Raw genomic sequence first — 27634 nt, forward strand, 5'->3', positions numbered from 1 at the left:
CCTGCCCCCCCCCCCCCCCCGCACCCCGAGGTCACTGCTGAGCTTCCCTCTTCCTCCTGCTTTAGGAGCTCCAGCACGAAGGGGAATTCTTCATCAAACCTGAGGCGAAGGTGGTTCAGCTGGACACGTCCCAGTGGCCCTTACTGCTGAAGGTGAGCCCCAAGGGAGGGGGCCTTGGTTTGGGTCTTTGGACTCCCCTGCTTTCAAATGGGGCCGCCAAAGGCAGCTTGGGGGGGGGGCTAGAAGTGATTCTCTGGCAGCTCCTGCCAGGGCTCTTGGACCTGCTCACAGACTGTTCCCTGCTTCCTGCCCTCCTTTTAGAACTTTGACAAGCTCAACGTAAGGACCACCCACTACACCCCCCTCCCTTCCGGATCCAACCCTCTCAAGAGAGAAATCACAGACTACATCAGGTAAGCAGGCCGCGCCCTGCTGCTTTTGTGTTAGGGAGAGATCGCTTTAGCCATCTGCAGGTAAAACCCCATTCTGGCAAATGGCATGTGTCCCTGCAGACTGCCCTGTGGCTTGGCACCTGCATAACACGGTGGCACGACATTCTGCTTCCCCAGCGGCAGGTAGCACACGGCCCTCTATCAGCAAATGTACCTGGCTAGCAGCCACCCTTCTTACTTACTTCAGGGAGAGAGGGAGACGGGGGAGCTGGGTGCAGCGGGAGCTTCCCAACTCTGGAGCTTCCCGCTGAACAGCGATTCCCCTGTGGCAATTCTCATCTCTGCACCCCTGAAACATTGCCTGGCACACCCACTCGTCCCGTCCCACACAGAGCCCCTGCTGGGGCCAGGGCCGAGGCTCCTGGAAAGTGGTCTCCGCCTGACAAAGACCCATTTTCGAGTGGAGTCGGTTCCCCTGAGCTTTTCCTCCTGTCGCCAAAGCAATGGCAGACAAGCACCCACAGCAAGCCAATGGACAACGCGTGCATCCCGCATTGGTCGTGCACAACGTGTGCATTTTGCCAATGTGGAGTTTGGCCAGAGAATCGATCGGGCGACCAAATACGTAGCTTACTGCAGCCCCTTGATTGTTGTCTGTTCTTGGCACTGTGTGTAAAATAATCTGTCCGTCTCTATTCTTTTTTTTTTTTTTTTTTTTTTTATTGTAAACACATTTTTTGTACCGACGCCCAGTCAGGATAATTGGGTAAAATCGGGACCTTTGAAGAGACAAGAAAGCAAAAAGTGTTACTAACCGACTGACGATGAGATAAACCTTCACGAACTAGCCCAAGTACCAAATCAGAAGAAACGAAACTATGACGCTAGCTCTCTCCACTTTGGGTCCCGACGAGCTGTTAACGTTACTGGTTCTTTGTACACATAGTGCCATGCTTTGGGGGCCAATTGCAAAGGCATTTTCAAACAAAACAGCGAATTTAGAAACCAAACTCCAATTTTTAAAAACGAAAATTCGATGAGCTGAAACAGTCCCCAAATACTGGCTTGTGTAAGTAAAGGGGGAATGAGCATTGCTCTGAACCATCCTCCCAGGTGAGCTCTCCCCACCCGGCGGCCCCAGTTAGCAGAGACTCTCTTTGCAGACCACTTTGCCCCTTAGCTCGTGTTTATTTTTAAGCCAGCCTCCTCTTTGGTGCCTTTTAATCACAGGCACCCGAAGCCATTTGCTTTGTGAACTGCCGGGGTGGGTCGAATTAGATTTGGCGAGACAGCCTTGTGGGTGGGAATTGGCTTGGGAGCCTCGTGCTGCTCTGTATGTGCAAATGGGGGGGAAATGGGGAAAGAGGTGGTCGTACTAATCTCTTGATTATTAAACAATTTTCATTCTAGGACAGGTTTCATTAACCTTGACAAACCCTCCAATCCCTCTTCCCATGAGGTAGTTGCATGGATCCGGCGAATACTCCGGGTTGAGAAGACGGGCCACAGTGGTACTTTGGATCCGAAGGTCACTGGCTGTTTAATTGTGTGCATAGAACGAGCCACCCGCTTGGTCAAATCTCAGCAGAGTGCAGGTATGGTGGCTGGGGAGGAGGGGGGCCTCGGGCGGCTGGCCGCGCCAGGCCCTCACCTCGGCCACCTTCTCTCTTTCTTTTTTTCAGGCAAAGAGTATGTGGGAGTTATCCGACTGCACAATGCTATTGAAAGTGAGGTTCAGCTTTCCAGGGTAAGCCTTCGTGGGTCTTCGCTGCCGTCACTGGAGAGTGAATACTGGGAAAGGCCCCACTGCATTTGGCTCCCAGAGGTGGTCTGCAGCTCTCGCAAGCAGCCTCAATGACCAACCCCGTGTATACTTTGTCTTTACTTTCTCTCGAGTCTCTTTCCTTTGGTGACAGGCAGGTCCCCCCAGAAGGCAAGTTGGGGTTCATTTGGCCCAGTTGCCTGCTTTATTAGCCCTCCTCAAAGGGTCAGATGGAGATTTTGTTTCCTTTCTCCAGCTCTGCCTCTCACTCTGCACGGGCACACGGCTGGCTACGTTGTCTCTCAGGGCCTGAGTCTTCTCACCCACCTTCCTGGACCCTCCAGGGTTCTCCTCAGGGTCCTTTGGACACAGATGTATTATGGGATGCCAAAGACAATCGAGCGTTAGATTACTGAGCTGGAAGGTCCAGCCTGTGGCTCTGTTTGATTTAATGACAGAGAAATGCACATGCATGTGGATAAACACTGGCACTCAGGGTCCTTTTTGAAGTGGTATGGGCCAGGCAGTGGGGGTGAAGTGAAGTGACATGCCTAGGGTCACGCAGCTAGGAAGTGTCTTGAGGCCAGATCCTGACCCGTTTATCCTATTGGGAGGGAGGGAAAGGAATGGATCCTCAACTCAGACTTCGAATCAATGCCGTAAAGGCTAAGCAATGGGGGTCCAGCGACTGGCCCTGATCGCACAGCTAGGAAGTGTCTGAGGCTCCGTTTGACTCTAGGCCTGGCACTGTGTCACCATAGGTGAGGTTGGACTCAAAAGATCTCCGTAACAGAAGGAGGTTCTTCCTTTCCCTCCCAATAGGATAAGTTGTGGGAAGCTCTGAACTGGGGGTCAGTCACAGGTGTGTTGCCTTATGAAGGAGGAAGAGAAATGGCCAGATGTCGCGAGACGGTCATCGAGCCTTCTGCAAGGGCCTTGCAGGAGTTGCCGTTGAGGGGTGGGCCGCCCCTCCAGCTTAAAGGCTGAGAGCACCTTTTCTTTTCAGGCCCTGGAAACGCTGACAGGAGCGCTGTTCCAGCGACCGCCTCTTATCGCTGCTGTCAAGCGGCAGCTCCGAGTGCGAACTATCTACGAGAGCAAGATGTTGGAATACGACCCAGAGAAAAGATTAGGTACGGTTCGGGGGAGAGCCTTCGACTCCTGTGAGCTGGTCTGGCGACCCAGGAGGGCCGTTGGATTACGGACTTGGGCGAGATGGCCCGTCCTCATCGTGCCTGTGTTGCAGGTATCTTCTGGGTGAGCTGCGAGGCGGGAACGTACATCCGAACGCTGTGCGTCCACGTTGGGCTGTTACTGGGAGTTGGAGGCCAAATGCAGGAGCTCCGTCGCATCCGCTCTGGAGTCATGGGGGAGAAGGTAGGGTGGAGCTGTTGGGAAGAGATCTGAGTCCCTCCACATTGGAGGCGGAAGCGGCCTCCCTCCGCCCTCCCACGCTCTTAGGCTCGAGCTCTCCAAAGTGTTGAGTTCAGCACAGGGAAGTTCCCCTGTTCTGTTAATTAACTTTGGAACATTAAGAGTGGCCGGGGGAAATGAGGGTAGAAAAAGACTTCTATCCTTTTTGTCACCCGGCCTACAACCCGCTCTGGTGTCTCTGTGGTGCCCTTAACCAGGGCGCCCGCTGGGCCTGTGGTGCCAGGCCAGGTGGAGCTGGGACTTGGGTTCCAGCATGTACCCTGGGCCACTTGGCCACTTGGCGGCGCCGTTTTACAGTGTGTCGGGGTGAGTATCTAGCGGCTGTGTTGCCTTGCCTGTGATTTGGGGTGCAGGGAGGGCCCGGCCCATTTGCTGTCCCCTCCTGCCTTTCAGGACCACATGGTGACCATGCACGATGTACTGGATGCCCAGTGGCAGTACGACAATTACAAGGATGAGGGCTACCTGCGGCGCGTCATTTATCCTCTTGAGAAGCTGTTAACATCCCACAAGCGGTTGGTCATGAAGGACAGCGCGGTATGTTCTGCTGCTTCCCAGGTTGGGCTGTGCTCAGGGCTGCCGGGGCCACGTGCGCCTCCAAATGAGACCAGGCCCTTCCAGCTCTAACCCTAACACACCTTCTCTTCCTCCCCCCCCCCCCCTTAAAGAATCCTTCCAATGAATCAGTCCCAAGGCAGAAGAGCAGGGGGGGAGGGGCAGGAGGGGCGTGGTGTTAAGTGACTTGCCCGGGGTCACATCGGGCCAAATTTGAACCCAGGACCTCTTGTCCCACGCCTGGCTCTCCATCCGCTGAGCCTCCCTTTCAGAGAGACTGGTTAAGCTTCTTGGCTTATGAAACCTTTTGGAATGTTCCTCAGTGGTCACCTTGTGGCCTGACCCCCGAGCTAGAGTCTGCTCGATTCGGCCAAATGGGAGGCTTAGTCATAACCGGGACGGGCCATGACTTCACTGGCCAAGGGTTGGAGCCGGGAAAACCTGGTCTGGCGTCTGACCTGTAACAAGGCGCCCGGGAGATCCTGTCCAAAGGGAAGAGCCTACGGGGCAGAGTGGGGGGGGAGCTCGGCCTTTCTCATCTCTCGGTTCCCCCCTCCAGGTCAACGCCATCTGCTATGGAGCCAAGATCATGCTTCCTGGGGTTCTGCGCTACGAGGACGGCATCGAAGTCAATCAGGAAGTTGTGGTCATCACAACCAAAGGGGAAGCCATCTGTGTGGGTAAGAGATGCCGGCCAGGGGCCGACCCAAGCACATTGCAGTTACGGTGGTGGCGTCCCAGAGGCAGAGAAGAGTTTGGACACTTGGCAGCTCCCTGGCGAAGCTGTTCTTCCCCCCCCCTTCCTGTGTAGCCGAGGGGCAGCACGCACACGCACACGCGCACGCACGCACACCGGCAGCTTGCCTGCTCCCTGCTTTGGCTGTCAGTGGCAGAGTGTTTGGCCAAACGTTAGAGCCGGGAGCTCCTTTACTGAGGCGCGCGGGGCCGCTCAGCGGGCATTGGCGGCATCTCCCCTCTCACGGGATGGTGGCAGCCTCTTCTCTGAGGGCCTGCCGTGGGTCGCCCAGCTTGGAAGTGGTTGAACCCAGGCCTGCCTCTATCCACTTCTCTTCTGGGTGTGCCACCATCCCCAGAGGCGCACCGCTGTGTGGCGGAGCTTCACTGGCGGCCTCGATCCCTTGCTTAGAAATGGTGTGTCCAGGTGGAGGAGAGCCGCAGGGAAAGGCCCTTTAGGTAGTCGCCGGGACACCCCAGCCGGGGAGGTTCCGGGCCCCTCACTCTCCTCCCCCTCCCCCCCACAGCCATCGCCTTGATGACCACTGCAGTGATTTCTACCTGCGACCACGGAATCGTGGCCAAGATTAAGCGCGTCATCATGGAGAGGGACACCTACCCTCGGAAGTGGGGGCTGGGCCCAAAGGTGAGTTGAATCCAGCGGCCGCCTTCCTTTGGGAGTGCCCTTCCTTGGCCCGTCCCGGCAGAACAAAGGAGCTGTGAGGACCGTGGCCTGCCCACGGCCCGGCTCCCCCATTCGGGGGAAAGAGGGCCGGCCAGCGACAACACTGGCTGCTTTGTGCTGCTCCCGCTTGTGTGGGGTTTGTGTATACAAATGCAGCCCGTTGGCAGCCGGTGATCCTCCCGAGCTGGCTTTGAGGCGCCTCCATTGTCTTGGTAGAGACTAAGGGAACGGGTGGCCTCGGCCCGATGGGGTGCAGCCAAGTCTGCTGGCAGGCGTTCTAGATCCTGGAGGAAAATGACATCTTCAGCCTCTCCCAGGCTCCTTTGCTGCTACATCTTCTCCATCTTCCAGGAAACCCGCTTCTGTTCTTTAGAGCCAGATTCCTTGAAAGAGGCTCTTTGGGTGCCTCCTCTTCTTTAACCCCTTGCGTTCCAGCTTCCAAAGAGTTGCCCGATCCGTGGCAGTAGCCCGTTGGGGGAGGGGTCTGATCCTGTCGCCTCCCTGGTAGACCTTCGTGACCAGGCCCTCCCCTCTTTCCCAGCCTCTTGGCTCTGTCCCACAGGATGGCATTAAAAAGCCCAACCCTTAGCTTCTGCCAGGCAGACTGGGGTTAACTTGCACCGGAAGTGTTTGAGGCCAGATTCGAACCTGGGACCTCCCAACCCGGGCCTCCAGAATTGCTCCTTAATGACATAATTGTGAAATTGGGCTTTTTCTTTCTTTCTTCTTGAGGCAAGTCAAAAGAAGATGATGATCAAGCAGGGCCTCCTGGACAAGCACGGGAAGCCCAATGACAGCACGCCCACAGCTTGGAAGGACGACTACATCGACTACAGGTGACTGGCGGCCTCCCCTCCGAGGGGGGAGGGGGAGGGGGGCGGCCCCCGCGCCACGGCGCCTCGAAAGCAGGCAGTTATCCCTTTCTGGTCTTCCTCTCGTGGCCTCAGAGGGAGTCAGTCTGCAACATGAAATGGATGGCAAGCTGTTTCTGTCCAGCATCACAGTGTGTTGATGGTGGTTTCAGCCTTGCCAGACATCCCCAGGTACTCCGAAGGGGCCGTCGGGCGGCCGGGCAGCCCAGCTGGGGGCAGGGATCCGCCTGCAAAGCCACGACCTCCTCCTCTCTTTCAGCGTCACCGTGAAGAGCGAGCCTGTCCCGGTCCCCGTGACGCCGGTGCCCATGAAGACCGAGAAGACGCGGAAGGTGACTGACTGACTGGGCGGTTCTGGGCCGGTTCACTTGCGCGGGAGGGGGGGGCGGAGACTGTCGGGCAGACCCTGCGGCCCACCACTAGCAGGCCAGAGTGCTGCCGCCGCCGCCGCCGCTGCCGCCCCTTGGTGTTGGCTTGCTTTGGAGTTTAACCGGAGCTTTGTTTGTTTGGGGAACAGCGGAAACGCGAGGGGGAGAGCGAAGAGGAAGAGGACGCCCAGGGCAGCGACTACAGCGACTACGGCGATTATGGCGAGGAGAACGGGGAGGAGGAGGAGGAGAGCAGCCAGGACGAAGAGGAGGAGGAGCAAGATGACAGCGAGGAGGAAAGAATGGAGAGCGAGGAAGAGGAGGGAACTGCAGTAGGCACCAAGGAGGAGGACGACGACGACGACGAAGAGAGTGAAGCCGAAGCTTTTGTTGCTCCTCAACCGGAAGTCAGCAAAAAAAGCAAGAAGAAGAAGAGCAAAAAAGAGAAGAAGGCCAAGGTGGAGGTGGAGAGTCCGAGCAGCAGATCCCTGGACTCGGTGCGTCTTCCCTCTCTGGGGTTTGCCTCCGGGGCCCTCTGACAGTGGGCGGGCGCTGAGCTAACCCGTGTCTGTCCATCTCCCTTCAGGGCACCGAAGGCTCCAAGAAGAAGAAGAAGAAGAAGAAAGCCAGACTGATGGCCGAGGACTCCGAGTAGAGAGAGGAGCCCGTGCGGGGGGAGACGGTGGAAGCCCCCACCAAGAGGAAAAGTGACTGAAATGACAGCGCGCCTGAGGGAGGGGGGCCCCTGGCTCGCCATTGGCATAGTGGGGCTTCTGTGGTGTGGGGGTAGGGCCATCCTATCTTGTCCTGTTTTAAGGATATTTGCGGGGGCGTGGGTCAGGGACAGATGCCCACCTGTGTGTACCATAGCTTACTACGGTAGAGCAGCTGGTGGGCGGCCGCCCACTTGCGCCACCCCGGCCAGAGCCGGTACAAGTGCTGTCCGCTGTTCTTTTTAATCAACATGAAATGAGGGGATTTCGGTGGGTCTCTTCCTTCCCTCCCTCCCTCCCTCCTCCCTTCCCCCTTCCCTCCCTTGGTTGAAAACCATCCATTACAAACCATTGTTCCATTTGATGTTTTGCACAGGACAGAAGCCTCTGTTGCTGTGGGCAGCTGGAGTTGTTTGGGGGAGGGAGCGGGAGGGGTGCGCAAAGATCCCATCCCTTGTGAGGGGCAGCTTCCTTGGAGAAGGGGCTCTTGGGATTGTTTGGGCTTCCTGTTGCAGTGTTTGTTCGAAGCCACCTTAGGCCCCGGCTCCCTGGGAGATGGCCCTGTGCTGTGGGGTTGGCAGCACCTCTCCGAGGCTCACACACACACACGGCTGCTCCTCCCCCCCCCAGCTACTTCTGGGACGGAGGAAACCGTTCGTGCCCATTGTCTTGTGGGGGAGGAGAAGTTGTAATTTTTATTTACTTTTTATTAAAAAGAATAAAGTACAAGAATTAGTTTTTAAGGATTCTTGCTTTGTTTTTCAATGCGTGCACATGGCGCCCGCATGCGTGGAAGCCTGGGCCAGGGTTGCCTTCTGCCTTAGGCAGCTCCTCCGGGCCCAGCGAGTGTGTCTGAGGCCGGGCAGGGGTGCACCCGGGACCCTGTAAGCGGGATGGGGTGGGGGGATCAGGCCCTTCCGTGCCCAGCACACCCGATTCCAAGCCATTTGCTGAGAAGAACATCACCTGCCCTGAGCCTGCAGCACCTCAAGTGGCACCATGGGGAACGCCTGTAACTGACCAGAACAGTCAGGGCCATAGCTTAGGGAGGATGCCTGTGGGCGATGCATGCTGGGATAGCTCACTGGTGACCTCCAGTGGGAGGCTTGGTTCATGTTTGTGATGAGGCCTGTCTGGGAGCCACCCAGCACCCCGGGAAGTAAGACTTCCTTTGTTTTTTGTTTTTTAAACCCTTGACTTCTGTGTATTGGTTCCTAGGTGGAAGATTGGTAAGGGTGGGCAATGGTGGTCAAGGGACTTGCCCAGGGTCACTCAGCTGGGAAGTGTCTGAGGCCGGATTTGAACCTAGGACCTCCTGTCTCTAGGCCTGGCTCAATCCACTGAGCTACCCAGCTGCCCCACTTCCTTTGGTTTTAAGGAGTCCCAGTGCCAACACCAAGCTGCTGGCTGCCGAGTATCAGCCAGCAGAGCAGCTTAGGCTTGCTCTGGACACAGACAAGGTGGGTGCTGCTGCCGCCCAGTAGCTGCCGTGCACCCCCGCAGTGGGGGTGGAGGTCAACGTTCCGTTACGCCAACAGGGCAGAATTGGCCCAGAGTTCTGAGTCAGGGCCCTTCCTCCCTCCTCAAGGGACCAAAGCAAAGCCGCCCCCTTTTACTGACCCGAAAGGACCCGGGACCCCCAACGAGCCTGGCTTTCAAACTGAGCCACCTCGCCACCCCCTACAGCCTCTTAGTGGGCCTGCCTTCCTCCAAACCTGCCCCACGGAGCTTCAGGTTCTCTGGCTTAGGCGTAGGCCTAGGCTTCGAATCAGCCCGAGTGAAAGGCCTTGGAGGGCCATGTTGGAATGGAGAACCTTGGGTAAAACTGAGGAGGGAGGAGGTGGGCCTCCAGGTCATGGGAAGGGATGGGGCTGCTGCCAAAGGATTTCTCCCAAGTCGGGGGTCAGATTGCATCCACATCTGTATGTCTGCTGGCTAGACGGTCAGATGGCAAAGGCAGGAGGGCTTTGAACTCTGGCCAGCCCTTTGTCAAACTCCCGGAGGCAATAGGGAGCCATGGTGAGACCTGCTGAGAGGCCAGAAGTGAAGTCTCCAGTAAAGCTGGGACCGGGAGAGGTAGAAGGGGGTCCTTGGGAGCTGAGGGTATGTATAAAGCTGTTAAGAAATGGAGCTCCGGGAGGGCACAGGGAGCCCATGCCAGGGCCAGAAGACAAGAGGGGGAACTTGCAGACCGATATGGGGTGGGGCAACTAGGGAGCTCAGTGGCTGGAGACCGGAGGCCCGGGCGCAGGGAGAGGATTTGGGAAAGCATCCACTGAGCCAGAGCTGGTGTTGGCGTTTGCACAGCGACGTTTTTATTGCTACTTAAGGCTTCCCTGCACATGTTTCCTCTCTCCGTTTTTGGCATTTAAAGAGATTGCACGAGAGTAAGCGTTTGTTTCATTCCACCACACGGAGCCCCTTCCCAGAGGTGGGAGTGAGGGTGCGCGCCTGCGCGGTGGAAAGGGGGCTGAATCAGCTGCAGCAGCAGGAAGGAGAGGCTTATGCGTGCAGGGTCAGGAGGAGGGACTTGGACCGTGCGGCCCCGGCCTTTTCTCTCAGAGGAGGGAGTCTTTCTTGAGGGAAAGGTCGGGCTGCACCTTCGCCAAGTCCCAAAGATTGATCCATCTTTGGTGGGTGGGGGCAGGGTGGGGGGAGGCTAAGAAGCAGAAGCAGCAAGCCGGGACTAGCTGTGAAGAGGGGCAGGCCAATGGAAGCCGAGCTGCGCAGGCGCTCAGTAGACCCAGGAGACGGGGACCCACTGGGGGGAACTACATGCCAGCTCAAAGGCCTCTTGCAGTATCTTGAGGCTCTCGTCGATGCCGTTATTCACCAGCGTGAAATCGAAATAGTGTGCGTATCTGTTGTGGATGGACTCGGAGTCCTTTTGTAGCTGCTGCAGAGCTTCCGACTGCAAAGAGAAAAGGAAGAACACGTGACACGGTGTCGGCCTCCAAGAGCCCCCGAGCTCCTGCCAAGACCCCACTTTGCATCATCTCTTGCTTCTGCTCTGGGAGAGCCCTTGGTCCCAGGGGCCCTGACCAGGGAGGCTGGGCAGGCTGGGCTGGCTCTTACACAGGCCAGTCTCCCTCCCCTCCCTCCCCACCAAGACGGGAACCAATCTCGGTAGTGGGAAGATGGCCAAAGAACTCCAAAGAGGAGAGGCGCGTCTTCTTCCTGTTACTTCTGCTGCTTCCCAGCAGCAAAGGGCTGTTGCCCAACCTTCTGGCGGGGAGGACAGATTCCATTCTGAACCAGATTTCTCTGCGGGATTTGTACTCCGGGCCATCGTGGAGTGGCGTTTGCCACGCCAGCATCGGAACCTTTCTTGGCCTGCAAGTCTGGGATTTCACCCCCCACTGTGACGGGAGTTGGGAGGCGCGACTGAGTGAAGTGGCCCAGCCAGCTCCCAGGCCTACAGGAATTCACAAAGGAGCAAACATGGGGCGAAATCCCTTTCCCGCCCAATTTTCTAAGTGATTCTTCTGGGGCAGCTAAGGTGGCTCAGTGGATAGAATCCCAGGCCTGGAGTTGGGAGGTCCTGGGTTCAAATCCAACCTCAGACACTTCTTGGGGCTTAACCCCGCTGGCCAAGCCCTTACTGCTCTTCACTTAGTGTAAACTGGGTTTAAGAATATGAGGAGGTGGAAGCGGGGAGCTGAATAAGCATTTATGCATCTGTCCGTGTATCTAGAGCCCTTCCTGTGTGCTAGAAGGAAATGGCAAAGTTCATCATCGGAAGGGCCTGGTGCGACTTGGTAGCCGTGGAGCTCTTCTTCCACGTCTCCCATGTGCTCCTCCCAACGGCCCGGGAAGGTGGGCTTATCCTCATTTTAGACATGGAGGCAGACGCTGGGTAACTGGGCCAGGATCCCAAACTAGTACTCTGTGGGCTTCGGAATCCTGGGCAAGGCTGTGATAAGGGCGGAGCTCGGAGGCACTAAAGAAGAGTTTCTGGAATCGGCTGCAATATTTGGGCCTCGACCGTGCCAGGTGGCACCCCTCCCAGAAGTCCCATCTGAATGGCGTTTGGCTCACACGGAGAGCAGAGCCTCTCCATCAGCGCCTCCAGTTGGCCCGTCCAACCTCCCCACCCTTGAAAGAAGGGTCCCCTCCAGATCGCCCAAAGCCAGCTCCTTGGCAGCCCCCGACGCCTCGACCCTGAACACTACGGGCAGGTTTGCTCTCTGAGGGTCCGGCTCGTGGGGGCAGAGCGGCCATCAGACACCCTCAACCCGAGGCGACGCGGCTGCCACACGGAGGATGCGTTTTCCAGCGGCCCTCTCCCGAGGTTCCCCCTTTTGGCAGCTGCTTCTCCCTTTGGACCCAGGAGCTGGACGGGAGACGAGGGCCCCTGCACACAGCTGGCAGAGGCTCTGGGCCTTCCTTTTCTTTCTCTTTCTCTTTCTCTCTGTCTGTCTCTGTCTCTGTCTCTCTCTCGCCACTGAGGCTAGTCCTAACCCCAAAACTAAATCCACAGGCAGACCCGAGGGCCAGACGGCTCCCTCTGGCAGTCACTGCCGATTTCCAGAATCCAAGGAAGAGTCGGAGAGGAGGCCCCTGTCCAAGGGGAAGCAGCCCAGAGAAAGGGAGAGAAGGCAAAGGGCTGGGGGCTGGTTACACGTGTGTGTGTGGGGGGGGGGGGGATGGGAGGGAGCCTGAGAGCCAGGCTCATGGCTTCTCTTCACTCCCAGGGGTCTATCAAAAAGTACAGTCCATTAGGGGGCAGCTGTTCAGTGGACAGAGAAGCAGGCCCAGAGTCAGGAGGTCCTGGGTTCAAATTTGACTTCAGCCACTTCCTAGCCGAGTGATCCTGACCCAGTCACTTGGCTCCCAGTGCCTAAGCCCTTATAGCTCTTCCGTCTTAGAACCGATAAACAACCTCGATTCTGAGAGGGAAGCTGAGGGGTTGTGGTTGTTTTTTCTAGACAGTCGAAGAGTCAACGATCAGTGAGGACGAGGCACTCCCCAGAGCCCAGCGTGTACCCCTCGGTGTCCCCATCACCCCTCAATGGCAGCCCACCTGCTGGGCCTTGTTGGTCGGCGCGATGAACACGATGAAGGGGGACAGTTCTGCCGTCCGAATGATCTTCAGGGTCTGCAGAGGGAAGAGAACAGAACTGTAGGCTTCCCGGAGGGCAGCAGGGAGGGCTGGGCCTCTGCTAGATGCCGGGAGGTCCTGGATCTGAGCCCGGGTCTCGGCTCCCTCGAAGGTTTGCGCTCTTGGCACTACCGTGCCGCCGCCCAGCAAAAGGAGCCCTCGGGACCTGTAGGCCCTCGCCTCCTGTCCTAGTATTGGCTCCAAGGCAGAAGAGCGCTAAGGGCTAGGCAATGGGGATCAAGTGACTTGGCCAGGGTCACCCAGCTGGGAAGTGTCTGAGGCCAGATTTGAACCCAGGACCTCCCGTCTCTAGGCCTGGCTCTCTATCCGCTGAGCCACCCGGCTGCCCCCTCCCCCCCATGTCGACTTTCTAAGTGACAGAGGAGAGGCAGCTAGCGAGGTGGCGCAGTGGATAGAGCACCAGGCCTGCCGTTGGGGGGGTCTGACCGCGGGCACTTCCTAGCTGTGTGACTTGGCCCGGACTGCCCAGCCCTTGTTGCTCTTCTGGTAGAACTGATAGCAAAAACAGCAGGAAAGGGGTTACACGCCCAGCTTTCTATGACTGAACAAATCCCGCCCCCATGGCACACTCCCCTGGCAACCCAAGTCTTCCCAGAAACCCAACTCAATCCGCATCCTGGGCAGCTGCAGCTGCTGAAGGCCAGCCGGGCAGCCTCCTTCCCTCCCACTTTGGCTTTTCATCCTCCTAAAGGCCTCGTTGGCCAGCGCAGGATGGAGCTGTGGCAGGCCCAGGGCGCTTCCTTCTCCCGACTGGCCCTTCCCTGCTGTCCGCAGGGTGCCTTTCCGCTGTTCTGCCCAGCTGAAGCCCCTGGCAGCAAAGTGCTTGGGCCTAGCCTCAGGGCCCTCACCTGGGGCTCGATGTCCAGGATGGCCACTTTGTCCTGCTGATGGATCTGGTGCAACGTCTCAAATTTGGTGCCAAACATGTTGCCTTGGTAGCTGCCGAATTCCAAGAACTCGTTGGCCGAGATGTTCCGGGTCATCTCCTCGGTGGAGATGAAGTGGTAGTCCTTCCCGTTCTCCTCGCTCTTCTTGGGGGGCCGGGTGGTATCTACAGGGAAGAGAGGGCCCCGGACACCACAGTCGCTCCCCTGCACCAAGGCCCCCACCTCTCTCCCCACTTACTTCAGGCTCCTGTCCAAGCCCCCTCACTCCGGGCCTCCCCTCACCACCGATTTCTGCCAGACGGCCCAGCGGGAGGCCTTTACCAGCATCATTCTCGCCCTCCTACAAACGGACTTCCCGATTCTCTGGCAGGACTTTAGGGTTAACAGGGGCTCCCAGAGAGCAGGGATTATTCTGCCTTGAGAGACGGCAAGGGGGAATTTGGGCCTACGGGGTCCACCGGAGAGGAAACTCCTCCCACCAGTACAAATGGACAAGCTTTGACTTTGGGTGCCCAGAGAAGGGCCCAGGCAATGAGGGCTCGAGCCACAGGTCTGGAGTCTTGTGGGTGGTACGTATCAGAGGCAAGACCCAGACTTTCCCAACTCCCAGGCTCTCTCTAAGACTTGTGCAATGAATGCTTGTCACACGAAGGAATGCCCGAGACCCGTGATGGCGAACCTATGGCATGTGTGCCATAGACGGCACACAGAGATCTCTCTGTGGGCATGTGCGGGCCCCTGGCTTAGCCGGCTGGGAGGCAGGTCCTAGCCCCAAACGCGGGGGGTGGGGCACTCTAGTCTCCCTCCCTCATCGCAGCAAGGCTGGGTCCTGGTTTGGCCAGCCAGCAGCCCAGCCCTATCCCCAAATGTGGGCGGGGGGAAGGGGGAGGGAGCAGTCAAGCCTCCCCCCACCATAGCTGCAGTGGAGCTTGGCAGGGCCAGTGGCCTGGCACCACCCCTGAATGCAGGGTGGGGGGCGCAGCACTGTACATAGTCAGGGGGCAGGGCATGGCACACAGTCTGGGGGGTGGGGTGGGCATGGCCCGGGGTCCCTAAAAAGTTCTAAAAGATTTGCCATCACTGACCGTCCTAGACAATAAGCTTTTCAAAGGAAGGGGAGGTGTTCTGTTGACTTTTTCTCAGTTTCTCCAGAGCAGTGTACCTACTAGGGAACATCTAAAGGGGAACCGTGGTCAGGGGGCTGCTGGGCTCCTCTTACCCCCCCACCCCACCCCCGTTCTCCCTAGCTACGGAAGTTGTGGCCGTAATCACGGTCCTAGCCAAGTGACGCTTCGGAAAACGAGCTGATGGCATCCCAGCCGTCTGCCATTGGCCCTCGACACTGGAAAGCCCAGGCTGGGAGGGGGCAAAAGTCAGTGGCATCCCCACCAGCTGGGTAGAGTAGGGCCCCTGGCCAGCAAAACCAGCGGGGTCACCGACCGAACGGCTGGCCGTGGAATCAGAGGCCAAGGCCAGAGATGTGAGTACACCAAGACTAGGGGCAACGTGGGACGGGCCTCCCAGTTTGGGCCAGAGCCAACTCCAGAGCCAGGTGGGGTGAGCAGGTCCACAAGCAGGGGCAAGGCCGGGGGGCCCACTCTGGCAGGCTATTGCTACAGGTCGCCCAGAGGTTTCTTAGGCCTTCGGTGCTCCCCACTCCCACTCTGCGGCTGAATCCATTTCCAGGCTGGAGCTTCTCCCAAGGGCCACTCACATGGAGCTGGGTACACAAACTTCTCCGGGTTCTTGCTGACCAGGGCATTCTTGATATGGCTGCGGCCCACTCCACTGGCTCCTGTTCGGGGAGAGAGGAGAAAGGCACTAGGTGTGACTCAGCAGCACTCTGGCTGAGGGGACAGAAGGGCCCGGGGTGCTGCAGTTCCTGGCAGCTGGTGGAGGGGAGAGGAGAGCATGATGGGAAGGCCAGGGGGGCCTGATGCTAGGCAAGCTGGGAGGGAGAGAGAAGGGCCTCCTTCCTTGAGCCTCCTCCCTACAAAGGCTCAAGCATGTACAAGTGTGCTAACAGGAACCTTCGACAGAAGCATCGAGCTTCACATTCAACGTACACTGGCCTCTCTGGCTGTCTCCCTCCCTCCACCAGTTCTCTTTCTTTTTCTCCTCTATCTCTGTGTCTCTGTCTTATGAGATCAAAGATCTCCTGTTCAGGTGCCAAAGCATCAAGAACGTGTGATGGAAGCCTCTGCATTTCTTCTTGGAGAATGTGAGCTGAAATTTCGCCAGGCCTTCGAGCCGTCCGGCCTGTCCCTGGTGCCTGGGGCCCTCTCCGTCCTCACCTCCCTGGACATCTCTTTTTGCCTTTGTGAATACTTCAGGCCTGCAGCTCCAGTAAGTTGACTGGAAGCCCCTAGAAGCCAAGGACTGTTCCATTTTGGTCTCTGTAACCCCAGCGTCCACCCCAGTGCCTGGCCTTCCCCCTTGGCTTGCCACCAACCAGCCACAGACCAGGACAGACGCCAAGTTTCTGGAACCCAGCAGAAGGCTGCTGCCCACCCTCCATCTCCATGTACACCCTTCTAATGGCTCCGAGCTCTTCTAGTGAACCTCTGTGGCCTTGGAGCCCTCTTTCTAGGGTGATCTGAGTGATCTGAGCACTGGCATGCTCCTCCAATGAGTGCGGGAACTTGTCTGCTCGCAGCAGGGCATGCCGGGGCTACTACTGCCTAAGGGAGGCGGTGGGCCTCTTCACGCACCTATCAGCACCAGGGTCTTCCTCTTGAATGCAGGGAGCTGCACGACTTCTTCATAGGAAACAACGTCCAACTGATCGAAAACTGGAAGCCAAAAAAGAGAAATAAAAAAAGGGTCAAGACCGATGTTTGGCAGCCCAGATGGGACCATGGACACGTCATCACTCCGAGTGTTGCGGAGCAGGTCTCAAACTTCCTTCCTCGTCCCTTTCTTTTGTCTTCTTCTGGTCTATTGCCAGGAGGGGCCTCGAGGATCATCTAACCCAACTTCTTCATTTTACAGATGAAGAAACTGAGGTGCGGGGATGGGAGGTGACTTGCCCAAGGTCACACGAGGAGTAAGCAATACAGGAAGAATTTGGACCCAAGTCCTCTGACTCCAGAGCCAATGCTCTTTCCACTGATGTGGAAACCTTCTGGAAGAAGTATTTGAGTATCCTAATGAGTTTTGAAATTAGCCTAGAGGCCATGGTTTGAGTACATTTATGTACATGAAAGAGTCAGGGCTGGAAGGGACCTGGGAAGCCACGTGGTCCATTTTACAAGTGGAGAAAGCAAGGCCCAGAGAAGAGGACAAACTTTTCCCAAGGTCAGTTGACTACTAAAGGGCAGGAGGTCATTTCTGAATGATACGTGCTCACAGAACAACTGGCCCGAGGAATTTGCCCCCCACCCCACCCAGCAAACTGAGAAAGGTGACAAAGAAATAGAAAGAGCCGATGCTGGCGGGCCATGAGAAGACGCACACAAACGCATTGCTGTGACGTGGCCGAGCCTTCCGAAGAGCAATTTGGAATGACGCAGAGGAAGGGACAGAAATGTTCACAGCCCTTTGATCCAGAGACCCCACTGCTACACACATACTCTGGCCTGAGGACAGGGGAAGGAGTCCCATCTACACCAAAATGTTCCCAGGGTCACTTTCTGTGAGAGCCGAGAACTGGCGACCATGTTGGGGACGACCCAACTATGGTATGTGAGTGTGCTGGGATAACCCGAGCGGGATGTCACTGGAAAGGAGGAACATGCAGACGTGTGACTACCGAGCTTCCAAGAAGATATACGCAGTGACTGCGACAACGAACACTTCAAGAAAAGATCGACTTAAATACCGTTTAGCGACCAGGCTTCGTTTGGGCCTCGGGAACAAGGAGAAGATGCCGCCCCTCCCACCGCGTCTATCCCACTTTGCGAAGGTGGCACAGCCCAGAGGCCATCAGACCATTTGCTGTTTAAGTGACCTGCCCAGGGTCACACAGTTAGTCTAAGTGTCTGAGGTCAGATCTGAACTCTGGAAGCTGAGTCTTCCTGAGTGCAGGCCCAGAACAGACCAGGGAGGCAGTTTTGGCAATTCGTCCTCTAAAGTCAGTAAGCACGGAAGAGGTCCGGCCGTCTTGACTAGCTGAAGGGTCGCCCTGCCTGGGGACGAGGGCCCAGAATCCATGTTCTCGGAGTTCTCCTGTATAAAACCACGCCTCTTCCTGGTGCTCTGTCTCCTTAGGAACTGTCCTGCTCGTTAGCAGTTGCCTATCCTCGGGCCTCACTTGCCCCACCTGTAAAACTGCCTGGGTGGCTAACAGCTAACCAAAGCCAGAGGTGGCAAAGGTCTAGGAGGGAACGGGTGAGAGCGTCCTTGCTGCAAAGCCCTGCGATTGGTCTGTGGAGAAGGCCTCTCACTGCTGGCTTCGAGTACAGACCCGCTCAGGAAAAAACAGTTGTCAGTGCCTTTGGTCTTCTAGAAAGCTCCTTTCCCAAGTGCCTCAGGGGACACCCCCCCCCCGCCCCCATGAGGAGCGTCTCTCCCGCCTTTTTCAAAAAAGGCCCAAGTCCAAGTGGCTTTTCAGGAAGGCTGGACTAATGGTGGTGTTTGATGCTAGGAGGAACCCCAGCCTTGCTGGGATCTGCATTCCTGGCTGGCGGCGAGGCCGCTTTGGGGCGCCTTCTTTTACGTGCCCATTCCCAGGGGGGCAATTAGCCTTTCATCTTGGTCTCAGCCAGCCGTGGCAAACCCCCACAAATCGTGGGCAGTAGACTTTTCATAAGGAAGTTTCTTAGGGACAGCCAGAGACAGGAGGTTCCCCCGCCTTGCCTAGCCCTGACCGCTCTTCTGCCTGGGAACCAATACCCTAACCCTAGTTACTCCCAAGGTTCCAATTTCACGGAATCCAAAGGTAGGCTCTCGTGCCTAGGCTGCTGTCCTGGAGCCAGGAAGACCCGGGTTCAAAGTGGACTTTAGCCCGGATGTGGGGGTGACAAGGTTAGGGACCGGGGAACGAGCTGTGTTCTAAGCAAATACAGCAACAGAGCCACTCTAGACGAGCTGGTTAATGTGCTGGGGGGGGGGGGCGTCTCGGCAAGGCTTTTCAGCTCCGCTAGTCACTAAGGAAGGGGCCACTGCTTTGGGCCACCCTTGCGCTTCGTTTTCCCCAGCATTCACTCTGTTTGCCCGGTGGGAGGAGCCAACAGAAACGTCGGCGAGATGCTCATGAGCTGGAGCAACTGGAGACGGGCAGATCTGGCTCTGAGGAAGGCAGTGACTGGCAGTCTCCTACTTTGCCAAGAGGACTCAAGTCCCTCTGCCCTTCTCCCCCATTTCATTTCCTCTAAGACCTCGGCCCACCATTCCCTCCCTCTCACCTGCAATTGCTCCCTCCTCTATTGGCATCTTTCGCACTGGCTACACACAACTCGAGGCCAGTGCCCTGTGCCCCGTGGCACTGCTGAAAAGATTTCCTGTGGTTTGCCTGGCATGGATAGTGATCTACAAGCCCCCTACAGCCTACTTTTTCTGGGCATTTCCCTGACTGGCCAGCTAGTTCTTTTATTCATGGGAATAACTGTCAAGCTCCTTTGCCCCGGCTCAGAATACAGTGCTCAGGTGCCGCCTCTTCCCTGAAGCCTTCCCGCCTCCCAACTGCTATTGCTCTCCCCTTCGTCCAAGTGCTTCCTCTTCACTCGGTATGGCCTCTGGGGGCCGGTGAGCCCCGGGGGGTCAGGGACCGTGGCTCTGGCCCTCGTGGGCCTTCGGCACCCAGCGATGCCCACCCTGCACGGTCAGCCACAAGGGGCAGTTACCCGCTCCCCCAAAGGAGAGCCATGATTCCAGGGGCTCTGGCGCTCTCTCCTGATTCTGCCCCTCCTGAGCCCGCCCGCCCGCCTCTCAGCACAACTGCTTTCCTCCTGCAGCCCACGCGGGGTGCTGAACCTGGGAACCACGAGGACCTGGGCTCCATACCGCGGCCCGCCTGCCCCAGGGTCCTAATCCGCAAGGAAGCGCACTTACCTTGGGGAGTGGCATCCGGGTGTGCTTGGCAGGCCCCAGGGTGCCAGAGGAGTGGGGGCTGACGGGCGCTCCTTCTTACGCACCCGGGCTTTCCCCAGGGGAAATGGGGCCCGCCTCTCCCTCCTCCAACAATGGGACAACCCCCGGAGCCCCCCATGTCTGACAGGGCCGCTCAGCCTCCGTGATCCTGGTTCGGAGCCCTGCAGCACCTCCTGGGGGAGGCAGAGACAAGGGAGGACGGGCCACCAGGGCCCCGGCTTACTTGAGCTGTGCTTCGCCAGGTACTTGTCTTTGTACTTCTTCTTCTTCCCCCCAAAGGGGCTGCAGCTGGGGGACTCGGCCCGAGTGGCCGACTGGGCCACACTCGCCACTCGCCTAGGGAACCAAGGCCGGAGATACTCAGCCGGGGAGGGGGGACGTGCGGTACCCCGCCCTCAGCCTCCCCTGCTCGGGTGCCAGGCAGTGGCAGCCCCCTTCCCCTCGCATGACTACTATCCAGGGGGCTTTCCCTCCTCCTCTCTGCCCCGGCTGGTCTGAGGAAGGGTCCTGGCACTGGCCTGCCCCTCCCAGAGCTACGGGGCAGATGGGGGGCTCTTGGGAGGGCATCGGTTGGGGTCCACAAGAAGGCGCTGGCCTGCACGAGCCCACAGGAGCCCAAGCCTGGCTCCCCCATTGCAGTGCATTCTGCGGGCAGAAGGCCTTTGGGCCTTTTTTCAGTCAGGGATCTCCAAGCATCTGCAAGCTTCCAGCTAAAGGGGGCCAGCTCCATCTGGGACACCCAATGGGTAGGGAGCAGGGAGGAGACTTTGGGGACACATGGGGTGCTCAGGCCTAGGGTGGGGGGAGGCCCTGCAGGGGAAGGAGGCTGGCCAGCTAGCTGCCCAGGGGAGCAAAGGGCACCGGGGTGAGAGCACACGAGGGAGATGGGGGAGAGGCTCCAGAAGAGACCGAGAGCTCTCCCTCTATCTCCCCATTAGCTCTGTCTCCCCTCCATCTTCCTCCTGTGTCTCCCTGATTTCTCTGCCTGTGTCAGCCTCTTGGAAAGTTCCCCATCCCCCGCCACGAGAAGCCTCCGAGCACTTGAAAGCGGCCCTGGCATCCCCCTGCATCGTGGCTTCTCTGGATCGTCAGGGCCCTGCCTCGTGTGGGCACCCTCCCGTTGACCTTCCACAGCTCTGCCTTCCCCGATGCGTGTGGGCCCTCGTGGGCGGAGGAGAGCTCTTGGGCTCTGGCGGGCCCCACCATGGCCTCCCGGATGAAGCTGGGGTCCCCAAGTCGGGTCGCCCTTGGGTGTCAGACTTGCCATTTGTACCTCCATCCGGGCAGGATGTCTCGGCATCCTGGGTCCTCCGCCTCTGCCACCGTCCAGTCTGCCTGCCTTCCAGCTTGGCGTCACAGGGACGCCGGCCCTCCCGGCCCCTCCGAGGCTTTCCTTCCTCCCAATGATGACCAAACTGAACCACGGAATGGGAGAGGCCCTGGGAATGACCTGCAGCCTAGCTCCGGAACCCTCAGAGTGCCAGCCAGCCGCCAGGGCCAGGGCCAGGGAAGTCGGTCTCTCCCGTCCTCACCTCTGACCCCCCTCCCTGTCTCCTCGGACCTGGGACAGGGCGGCCTCAGCCTCCGAGGGGCAGCGGGAATGGGGGTGGAGGGGCGATGGCAACAGCGGAGGCTAGAGATCATGGCTGAAGCACTACAGAGAGGACCCAGAAGCCTCCGGAAGCCTGAACGAGTGGGATGGCCCTGGACGGGAAGAATGGGGGGCCGCTCCTGAAGACAGACCGGAGGGCAGCCAGGTGGCTCAGTGAGTGGGGAGTGTGACCCTGGCCAAGTCACCTAGCCCCGTTGCCCAGTCTTCCCTTAGTGCCTTGGAGTCGATACACAGCGTCCTGTGGCAGACGGTAAGTTCATGGACAGTTTCCTCTGCTTGGTGGTGTTTGGGTTGGGGTTGAGAATTATTATTAAGAGTAAATGTTTGTTTTCAAAGAATGTTGGCTTTGGAGGCAGGGGATCTGGGTTCCAATTCTGACTCTTCTATAAGTAGGAAGCCCCTGGAGAGCAGGGACTGCCTTCTGCCCATTGGTTTCTATCCTCAGGGCACGATGGCTGGCACACAATAAGCGACTGATTGATCGATTACTTGTAGGACCTTGGGCAAGTCCCCAGATCTCAGATTCTATCCTAAGAGGGCCTGGGCTTCTTCGTGGGGCATCAAGTCGGATCTTCTCCCTTTACAGATGAGGACACTGAGGACCAGGCAGGCCACATGGGATTCCTAGAGCCCAAGAGAACCTCAGAGGAGAGCAATTTTTCAGAAAAGGAAACTGAGGCACTTAATCAATGCTCATTGGGATTTGAACCCAGGCTTCCCTGGACCTAAGCGCCAGGGGTTTTAGCTGTTCCAGTGAACAGACTCAGAGTGAAATGCAGGGAGAAAGCCCCGAGATGAAAGGAAGCTTGGAGACCAGCTAGACCAGCCCCCTTTTTCCAGAAGGAAAAACTGAGGCCAGGAAAGGGCCTAAGCAAAGCTCGAATACACAGCCCTGGAAACTCCAGGGAGACTGAAGGCTGTGTGTTGAAGCAGGCCTGGGCCTGGGCAGGAAGCAAGGGAAGGAAGACTGGAACCCAAGTCCTTTCCCTCCAGGCCCTCGGCTCTTTGGAGGGCAAACATTTGCCCAAGAGAGTTGAAATGCCCCCTGTGCGCTCTAGGCCTGTTTCCTCCCCTGGGAAGGAATGAGATGGGCCTCGATGCCCTCTCGGGACATGCCCGGCTCCGAGTCTGGTCACACAGACCTCACAGTCCAGGCCAGCCCCTGAGCCTCCTGCCCTCGTGCTGCTCTCACAGCTCCTCCTAGAGGATGCTGGGACCGCTTCCTCCTCCAGGGTCTCCTGGCACCCTGTGGCCACATTCTCAGTGCTTGCTGGGTAGAGGTGAGCGCCCCTGCCTGTGAGTGCTCTGCCCGCCTGGGCCCCTGGACCTACCACTCTTGCAGCTCCGGAGAAGGGATCAAGCCCGCGGCCTCCCTGGCTGAGCCTTCCACCCGGCCTTGCCACCAGTTGCTGTCGTCCTTGTTGATGATCTGGATGATGTCCCCAGTGGCAAACTTCAGGCCCGCCTCCTTGCAGGGGATCAGGGGGTCCTTCTGGGGATCGTAGTCAAACTGGGCCCTCATGAACATCTGTCCAACAGAGGAGCAGAGGCCAGCTCAGCCCAAGAAAGCCAGACTCGGGCCGCCTGGCCCCGTGGACGGAGCACTGGCCCTGGGATGTTCCCCAGACGCCTCCTAGCCCCTGATCTACTCTTTGTCCTCTGTACAACGGGGACGGCGCCATCTACCTCCTGGGAGGCCATGAAAGCCGCCACATGGGCCACCGGTTGCAAATCTCAGCGCCAATGGACAGAGCAACTGCAGCCGCAGCCGCGACCGGCGTGGACTGGACCTGGAGCGCCGTCCCACACTGAAGGCCTACCTCCGCCATGGCTGGCCTCCCCTTCACGCCACCACCCGGGGCAGGCCCTCCGACCAGCTGCCAACTCTGAGATCAAAACCGCGTTCTGTGGCGTGCGAAGGGAGCCCTTCGGAACCTGGCCTCCCCCCACCTTCGCAGTCTTCTTGCGCCCCAGCCCACACTCCTCAGGATTCCCAACCTCTTTGCTGCAACCTGGACGTCCCCCTGCGCGAAGGCCCTCTCCCCTTTCTTTGGACTTCCCATGCCTGGCACGCAGTAGGTGTAACCTTACTGTGTATTGGTTCTGAGGCAGAAGGTAATGGGGGTCACCCAGCTAGGAAGGGTCTGAGGCCAAATCTGAACCCAGGACTCCCATCTCTGGGCCTGGCTTCCTGTCCGCTGAGCCACCCGGCTGCTCCGCTTAATAAATGTTCATCGACTGCCTGCACTGGTACGGGGGGGCGGGGGGGAGGGCATTTGCAATTGGGACAAAGAAGTGATACTTGAGCTGAGCCTTGAAGAGAGGCATGAGTGGGAAAGCAGGGGGGACTGCCTGTGCACGGGCCCAGAGGGCAGAGATGAAATGTTCCACCTGGCGACCCGGGCGGCATGTCACAGAACCCTGGAAAGGCAGCCTGGAGCTCGCCGGGGAACGAGTGCTCCCCAGAGGGGTGCGGCTCTCATCTCGGAGCATTCGTGGGCTAGGAAGAGCATTTGGGCAGGTGCGTGGAGGCTGGCCTAGAGAGGGGGAAGGCCTGGAAGCTGGGCCAAGAGCCAGGCTAGAGTGGAGGAATAATCCCTGGTGGAAGGGCCTCAGGGAACCCCTTTCCTGGATTGGAATGGAGAGCTTAGAGGCCGATTACGGGCTTCTTCACAGGCCCTGTGACAATGAGCTGCTGGGAGGGCCAGCCGGGTGGCTCAGTGGATTGAGTCAGGCCCAGAGAGGGGAGGGCCTGGGTTCCAATCTGGCCTCAGACACTTCCTAGCTGTGCGACCCTGGGCAAGTCACCTGACCCCCATTGCCTAGCTTGCCTTTCCCGCTCCTCCGCTTTGAAGCTGATACACAAGATGGAAGGGAAGCCTCTCTGCCGCCCTCCCATCATCCTCGGCGGCAGCTCTTTCAAACCTGTCACCCGCCCAGCACAGTGACTGAGAGGAGGGAGTGGAGGTAGCACAGGGGGCTGACTGAAAAGGGAGGAAGAGCGGGATCTGGTGATGGCTTCGAGAGGGTGGAGGCGGGGGCCTTGGATGCAGCCAGAGGTGGTGGGGAAGGAAGCAGCAGACCGGGAGAAGCCGGCCCTTCGAGGGAGGCTGCCGTGTGCCAGAGAAGGCCAAAGGACGCGGTCGCACGTCGGGGGCTGCCCTCGGCAAGGGGAGGGGCCACCAAGGAGCGAGGCAGATGGCGATGCCGCCAAGGCGTTTTGAGGTAAAGGGACGAGAAGCCGGCCAAGCTCCTGACTGGCCTCACTTTTCCCTGGAAAGAGGCAGAGCCGAGCAGGGGGCGGAGGGAAAGAAAGGAGGAGGTTTGGAACCACGTCTGTGGGTGCCTCGTGGCGGGGAGGGCGCAACAAGAAGGGTCCCAATCCCTGCTGGGGCCCTAGAGGCCTTCCGGTGGTTCTGAGCCCCCCGGCACAGGGAGCATTAGCCCCGGCTCTCCCACGCACACCTCGGCACATGCTGGGAGGCGGGACCTGGTTTTCATACAGCGTCACGCCTGGCACAGAGCCATCTGCGCCACTGAATGCAGACTTCGCCACTTGAAAGCTGGGAGGAAGGAGTCTTCCCGGCTCCCCTCTTTGGCAGTCTGCCCGTAGACCTCCTCTTAGATGTATGTTGGGGAAGGCCTCGAACGCGTGCGATTCCAAAGGCTTCCCAGAGGAGGTGGCACCCGAGCAAGGAGGAGAGCGAGGGGACAGCCAGTGTGAATGCGCCCGAGGGCAAGAGGGAGGGCTGGGCTCGGCAGGCAGCTATAGCTACTCAGCCAGTCTGCGTGGAAGGGGAAGATGGAGGCCATTCGTGAGGATCATCTGAAGCGGGGAGTGGCGAAGGCTTTAACTGGCGCCCAGAGAACTTTGGCTTTTGAACTGGGGGATCTGGCAGCCCCGCTTCCTCTCCCAATGCCTCGTCACAGCGCGGAGAGGGCCTTCCCTTCTCAAAGACTTCCCCTCATCCCAAGACCGGCCCGATCCAGTTTGGAGAGGCACGTCACCAAAATGGCCCGACTGCCCACAAATCTGGAGGCTGGCCTAGAATGGCAAGAACTTGGAGGCAGGGAGGCCAGCGAGGAGGCTGTCACAATAATTCAACTAGGAGGGGCAGAAGGTCTGAACTGAGCTGGGAGCCACATGAAAGGCAAGAAGAGGACGAAGGCAAGAAAAGCCCTATGGGGAGAGCGGAGGAGGTCTGGCACCTGGCTGGAGATGGGAGGGTCGAGCGAGGACGATACCGAGGTGCTGAGTCTGGGTGACCGGGAAGATGGTGGCGCCACCAACAGAAATGGAGACGTCGGGAGACGGGCCAGTTTCATGGGGAAGATGAGGCCAGTTTTTTGACCCAGGGGGAGGTCGAAGCAAAAGGTTAGCCTGGTAGAGGCCACGTGGGCCAAAGAGAGAGGTGACGGCCGCAGGCGTGACCTCTCAGAGAGTGCAGACAGAAGAGGGCCCAGGCCAGTCTGGGGAAACAGTCCCTTCAGCACGCAGAAGGAACAGCTTATTTCTGACTCCCAAAGAATAGTGTCGGGGGTCTGCACGCACGCACGCACGCTCACTCGCTCGCTCACCCATGCACACACAGTCAAACTAATATGACCCAAAGGCAGCCCAGCTGGGCAGGAAGTCTTCAGGACATGGAGAGAGGAGCCTGGATTGGGAATGGTGCAGAAGCGGGGCTGGAGTCCTCACTCGCTCGCTCCCTTTGTGCCCACGTGGCTCTGGACGAGCCAGCGCAGCTACTGAGGCCCCGCTTTCCTGTTCTGTGAAAGGAGGGCCTTGGACGATGCCAACAGGGGCGCGGACACAGCCTCTGATTGCACTGTGTATGGAAGTACCCCAGAAGTAGAAACAAGCCACTGATGAGACAGAGTGGTGGGGAAAAAAGAGCCCGGGACGGGATGGGGGGAGTGCAGGGCTGATCGGAGGGGCTGCCAAAGATGAGAAGCCTGGGAGGCCCGCCCAGACTCGTCGGGCTGAACTGGCCAGCCGGCAGTGGAGCTCTGAGGAACAGCGTCTTCCCTCGGGATCCCCCGTTCGTCAGAGCAGGCAGGCTGAGAAGCAAGACGATGCTTAGGGTTCGAGCTCTTCTCCTTGGCGGTCTTTCCTTACAGGCCATCTCTCTTCCCTTGGGGCCCTGCTCCTCCTGCTCCCTCAGGAGAAATCCTTCTGCCCAAGGGAAGGGAGGGCTGCTTTTCCTTTCTAGACCCCTTCGTGATCTTCGGACCCTCCCCGCCCCCTAAACTGCACCCACGCGTCCTCCATGAAACACAAGCCTCTGGAGGGCCTCCGTGGCTGTGGTGGAGTCCCCAGCACTTCCGAATGCAGCGTTCCAAGTGGTCCAAACTTAGAGCTGGGAAGGACTTCTTTTTTTTTTTTAAACCCTTCCCTTCCATCTTGCACTCAATACTGTGTATCGGCTCCAAGGCAGAGGAGTGGTAAAGGCTAGGCAATGGGGGTCAAGTGACTCGCCCAGGGTCACCCAGCTGGGAAGTGTCTGAGGCCGGATTGGAACCCAGGACCTCCCATCTCTGGGCCTGGCTCTCCATCCACGGAGCCACCCAGCTGCCCCCTGGGAAGGACTTCTTTAAGGACTATCTCTGCTAACCTCTGCATTCTCCAGAGAAGGAAACAAGAGGCTCAGCTCTCCTACGTGATCCCCACATGACTAAGTGGGAGAAGCAGAATGTCAACCCAGATTTCCCTGACTCCAAGTCCTGCCCACCATCCACCATCCACCACACTTTGAGACCTCAGAGGTGGCCTTGACCCCCTGACGAACCAACCCGAGTCACTTCTGTGGTTCTGGTCGATGCTGAATTTGGGGATCAACAGAGAGGCTGCCTTGAGCTACCCATGAAAAGGGTGGTCTGGGGGAAAAGGTGGTTGAGTCTGACTACCTGCCCAAGCGAAAGGTATGTTTCTGTAGAAGACACGAGGAGCTGCTGTTCAGATGGCACTTGGCAGCACTGCGATCGCTGCTCAGAGGAGTAATGAACTGAGACAGTGAAAGGGGCAGAACCAGGAGAACGTTGTACACAGAGACGGATACACCGCAGAAGAACCCAGTGCGACGGACTCTGCCACTAGCGGCAATGCAACAAGCCAGGACACTCCTGAAGGCCGTCGGGGGAAGAATGCTGCCCACACCGAGAGGAAGAACCGTGGGAGCGGATATGCAAAAGCGAAACCCATCACCTGGATGTGTGGACATGTGACCTGGGGTTTGGGCTTTAAAAGGTCACTCTGTAGCAGAAACGAATAATATGGAAATGGGTATCAAGTGATAACGTTTGTACAACCCAGTGGAATTGCTTGTTGGCTCTGGGAGGGAGAGAAAAGAGAGGAGGGAAAGAAAATGAATCATGCAAGGAAGGAAGGAAGGAAGGAAGAAGGAGGGAAGGATGAAGGGAAGGAAGGAAGGAAGGAAGGAAGGAAGGGAGGGAGGGAGAGAGGGAGG

General features: G+C 58.2%; 2 protein-coding genes and 2 non-coding genes across 4 annotated transcripts in view; 3 read left to right on the plus strand and 1 right to left on the minus strand.

Annotated features, from left to right (window-relative positions):
- The first annotated feature begins 3150 nt into the window (after positions 1 to 3150).
- On the plus strand, positions 3151 to 8259 carry DKC1 (dyskerin pseudouridine synthase 1). Its single transcript, XM_044682483.1, has 9 exons — positions 3151 to 3287; positions 3401 to 3531; positions 3982 to 4125; positions 4703 to 4823; positions 5406 to 5524; positions 6296 to 6399; positions 6695 to 6767; positions 6953 to 7300; positions 7390 to 8259. Exons 1-9 carry the CDS (start codon positions 3257 to 3259, stop codon positions 7456 to 7458), a joined length of 1140 nt encoding a protein of 379 aa, XP_044538418.1. The 5' UTR covers positions 3151 to 3256; the 3' UTR covers positions 7459 to 8259.
- Positions 3625 to 3753, plus strand: LOC123253885. Its single transcript, XR_006506633.1, has one exon. It is a non-coding gene; the product is annotated as a small nucleolar RNA SNORA36 family (small nucleolar RNA).
- LOC123253888 lies at positions 6467 to 6602 on the plus strand. Its single transcript, XR_006506636.1, has one exon. It is a non-coding gene; the product is annotated as a small nucleolar RNA SNORA56 (small nucleolar RNA).
- Positions 8260 to 9808: 1549 nt separating the features above from the next.
- The window catches only part of MPP1 (MAGUK p55 scaffold protein 1), a 25765-nt gene continuing 7939 nt past the window's right edge, over positions 9809 to 27634 (minus strand). Inside the window, exons 11-17 of the mRNA XM_044682922.1 lie at positions 22499 to 22695; positions 19779 to 19891; positions 16237 to 16317; positions 15240 to 15320; positions 13487 to 13689; positions 12540 to 12614; positions 9809 to 10427 (exon numbers count right to left, since the gene is read on the minus strand). Of these exons, the coding sequence (XP_044538857.1) occupies positions 10251 to 10427; positions 12540 to 12614; positions 13487 to 13689; positions 15240 to 15320; positions 16237 to 16317; positions 19779 to 19891; positions 22499 to 22695 (927 nt within the window). The 3' untranslated portion in view covers positions 9809 to 10250. The remainder of the gene's footprint in view (positions 10428 to 12539; positions 12615 to 13486; positions 13690 to 15239; positions 15321 to 16236; positions 16318 to 19778; positions 19892 to 22498; positions 22696 to 27634) is intronic.

Source organism: Gracilinanus agilis, chromosome X (genome assembly GCF_016433145.1).
Source record: "Gracilinanus agilis isolate LMUSP501 chromosome X, AgileGrace, whole genome shotgun sequence".
NCBI classification, from domain to species: Eukaryota; Metazoa; Chordata; class Mammalia; order Didelphimorphia; family Didelphidae; genus Gracilinanus; species Gracilinanus agilis.

Coding starts and splice junctions, on each gene's coding strand:
- DKC1 (XM_044682483.1), top strand. CDS start 3,257: ATGTTGGAATACGACCCAGAGAAAAGATTAG. Junction 3,532..3,981: donor CTGGAGTCATGGGGGAGAAG/GTAGGGTGGAGC, acceptor CCTGCCTTTCAG/GACCACATGGTGACCATGCA. Junction 4,824..5,405: donor AGGGGAAGCCATCTGTGTGG/GTAAGAGATGCC, acceptor TCCCCCCCACAG/CCATCGCCTTGATGACCACT.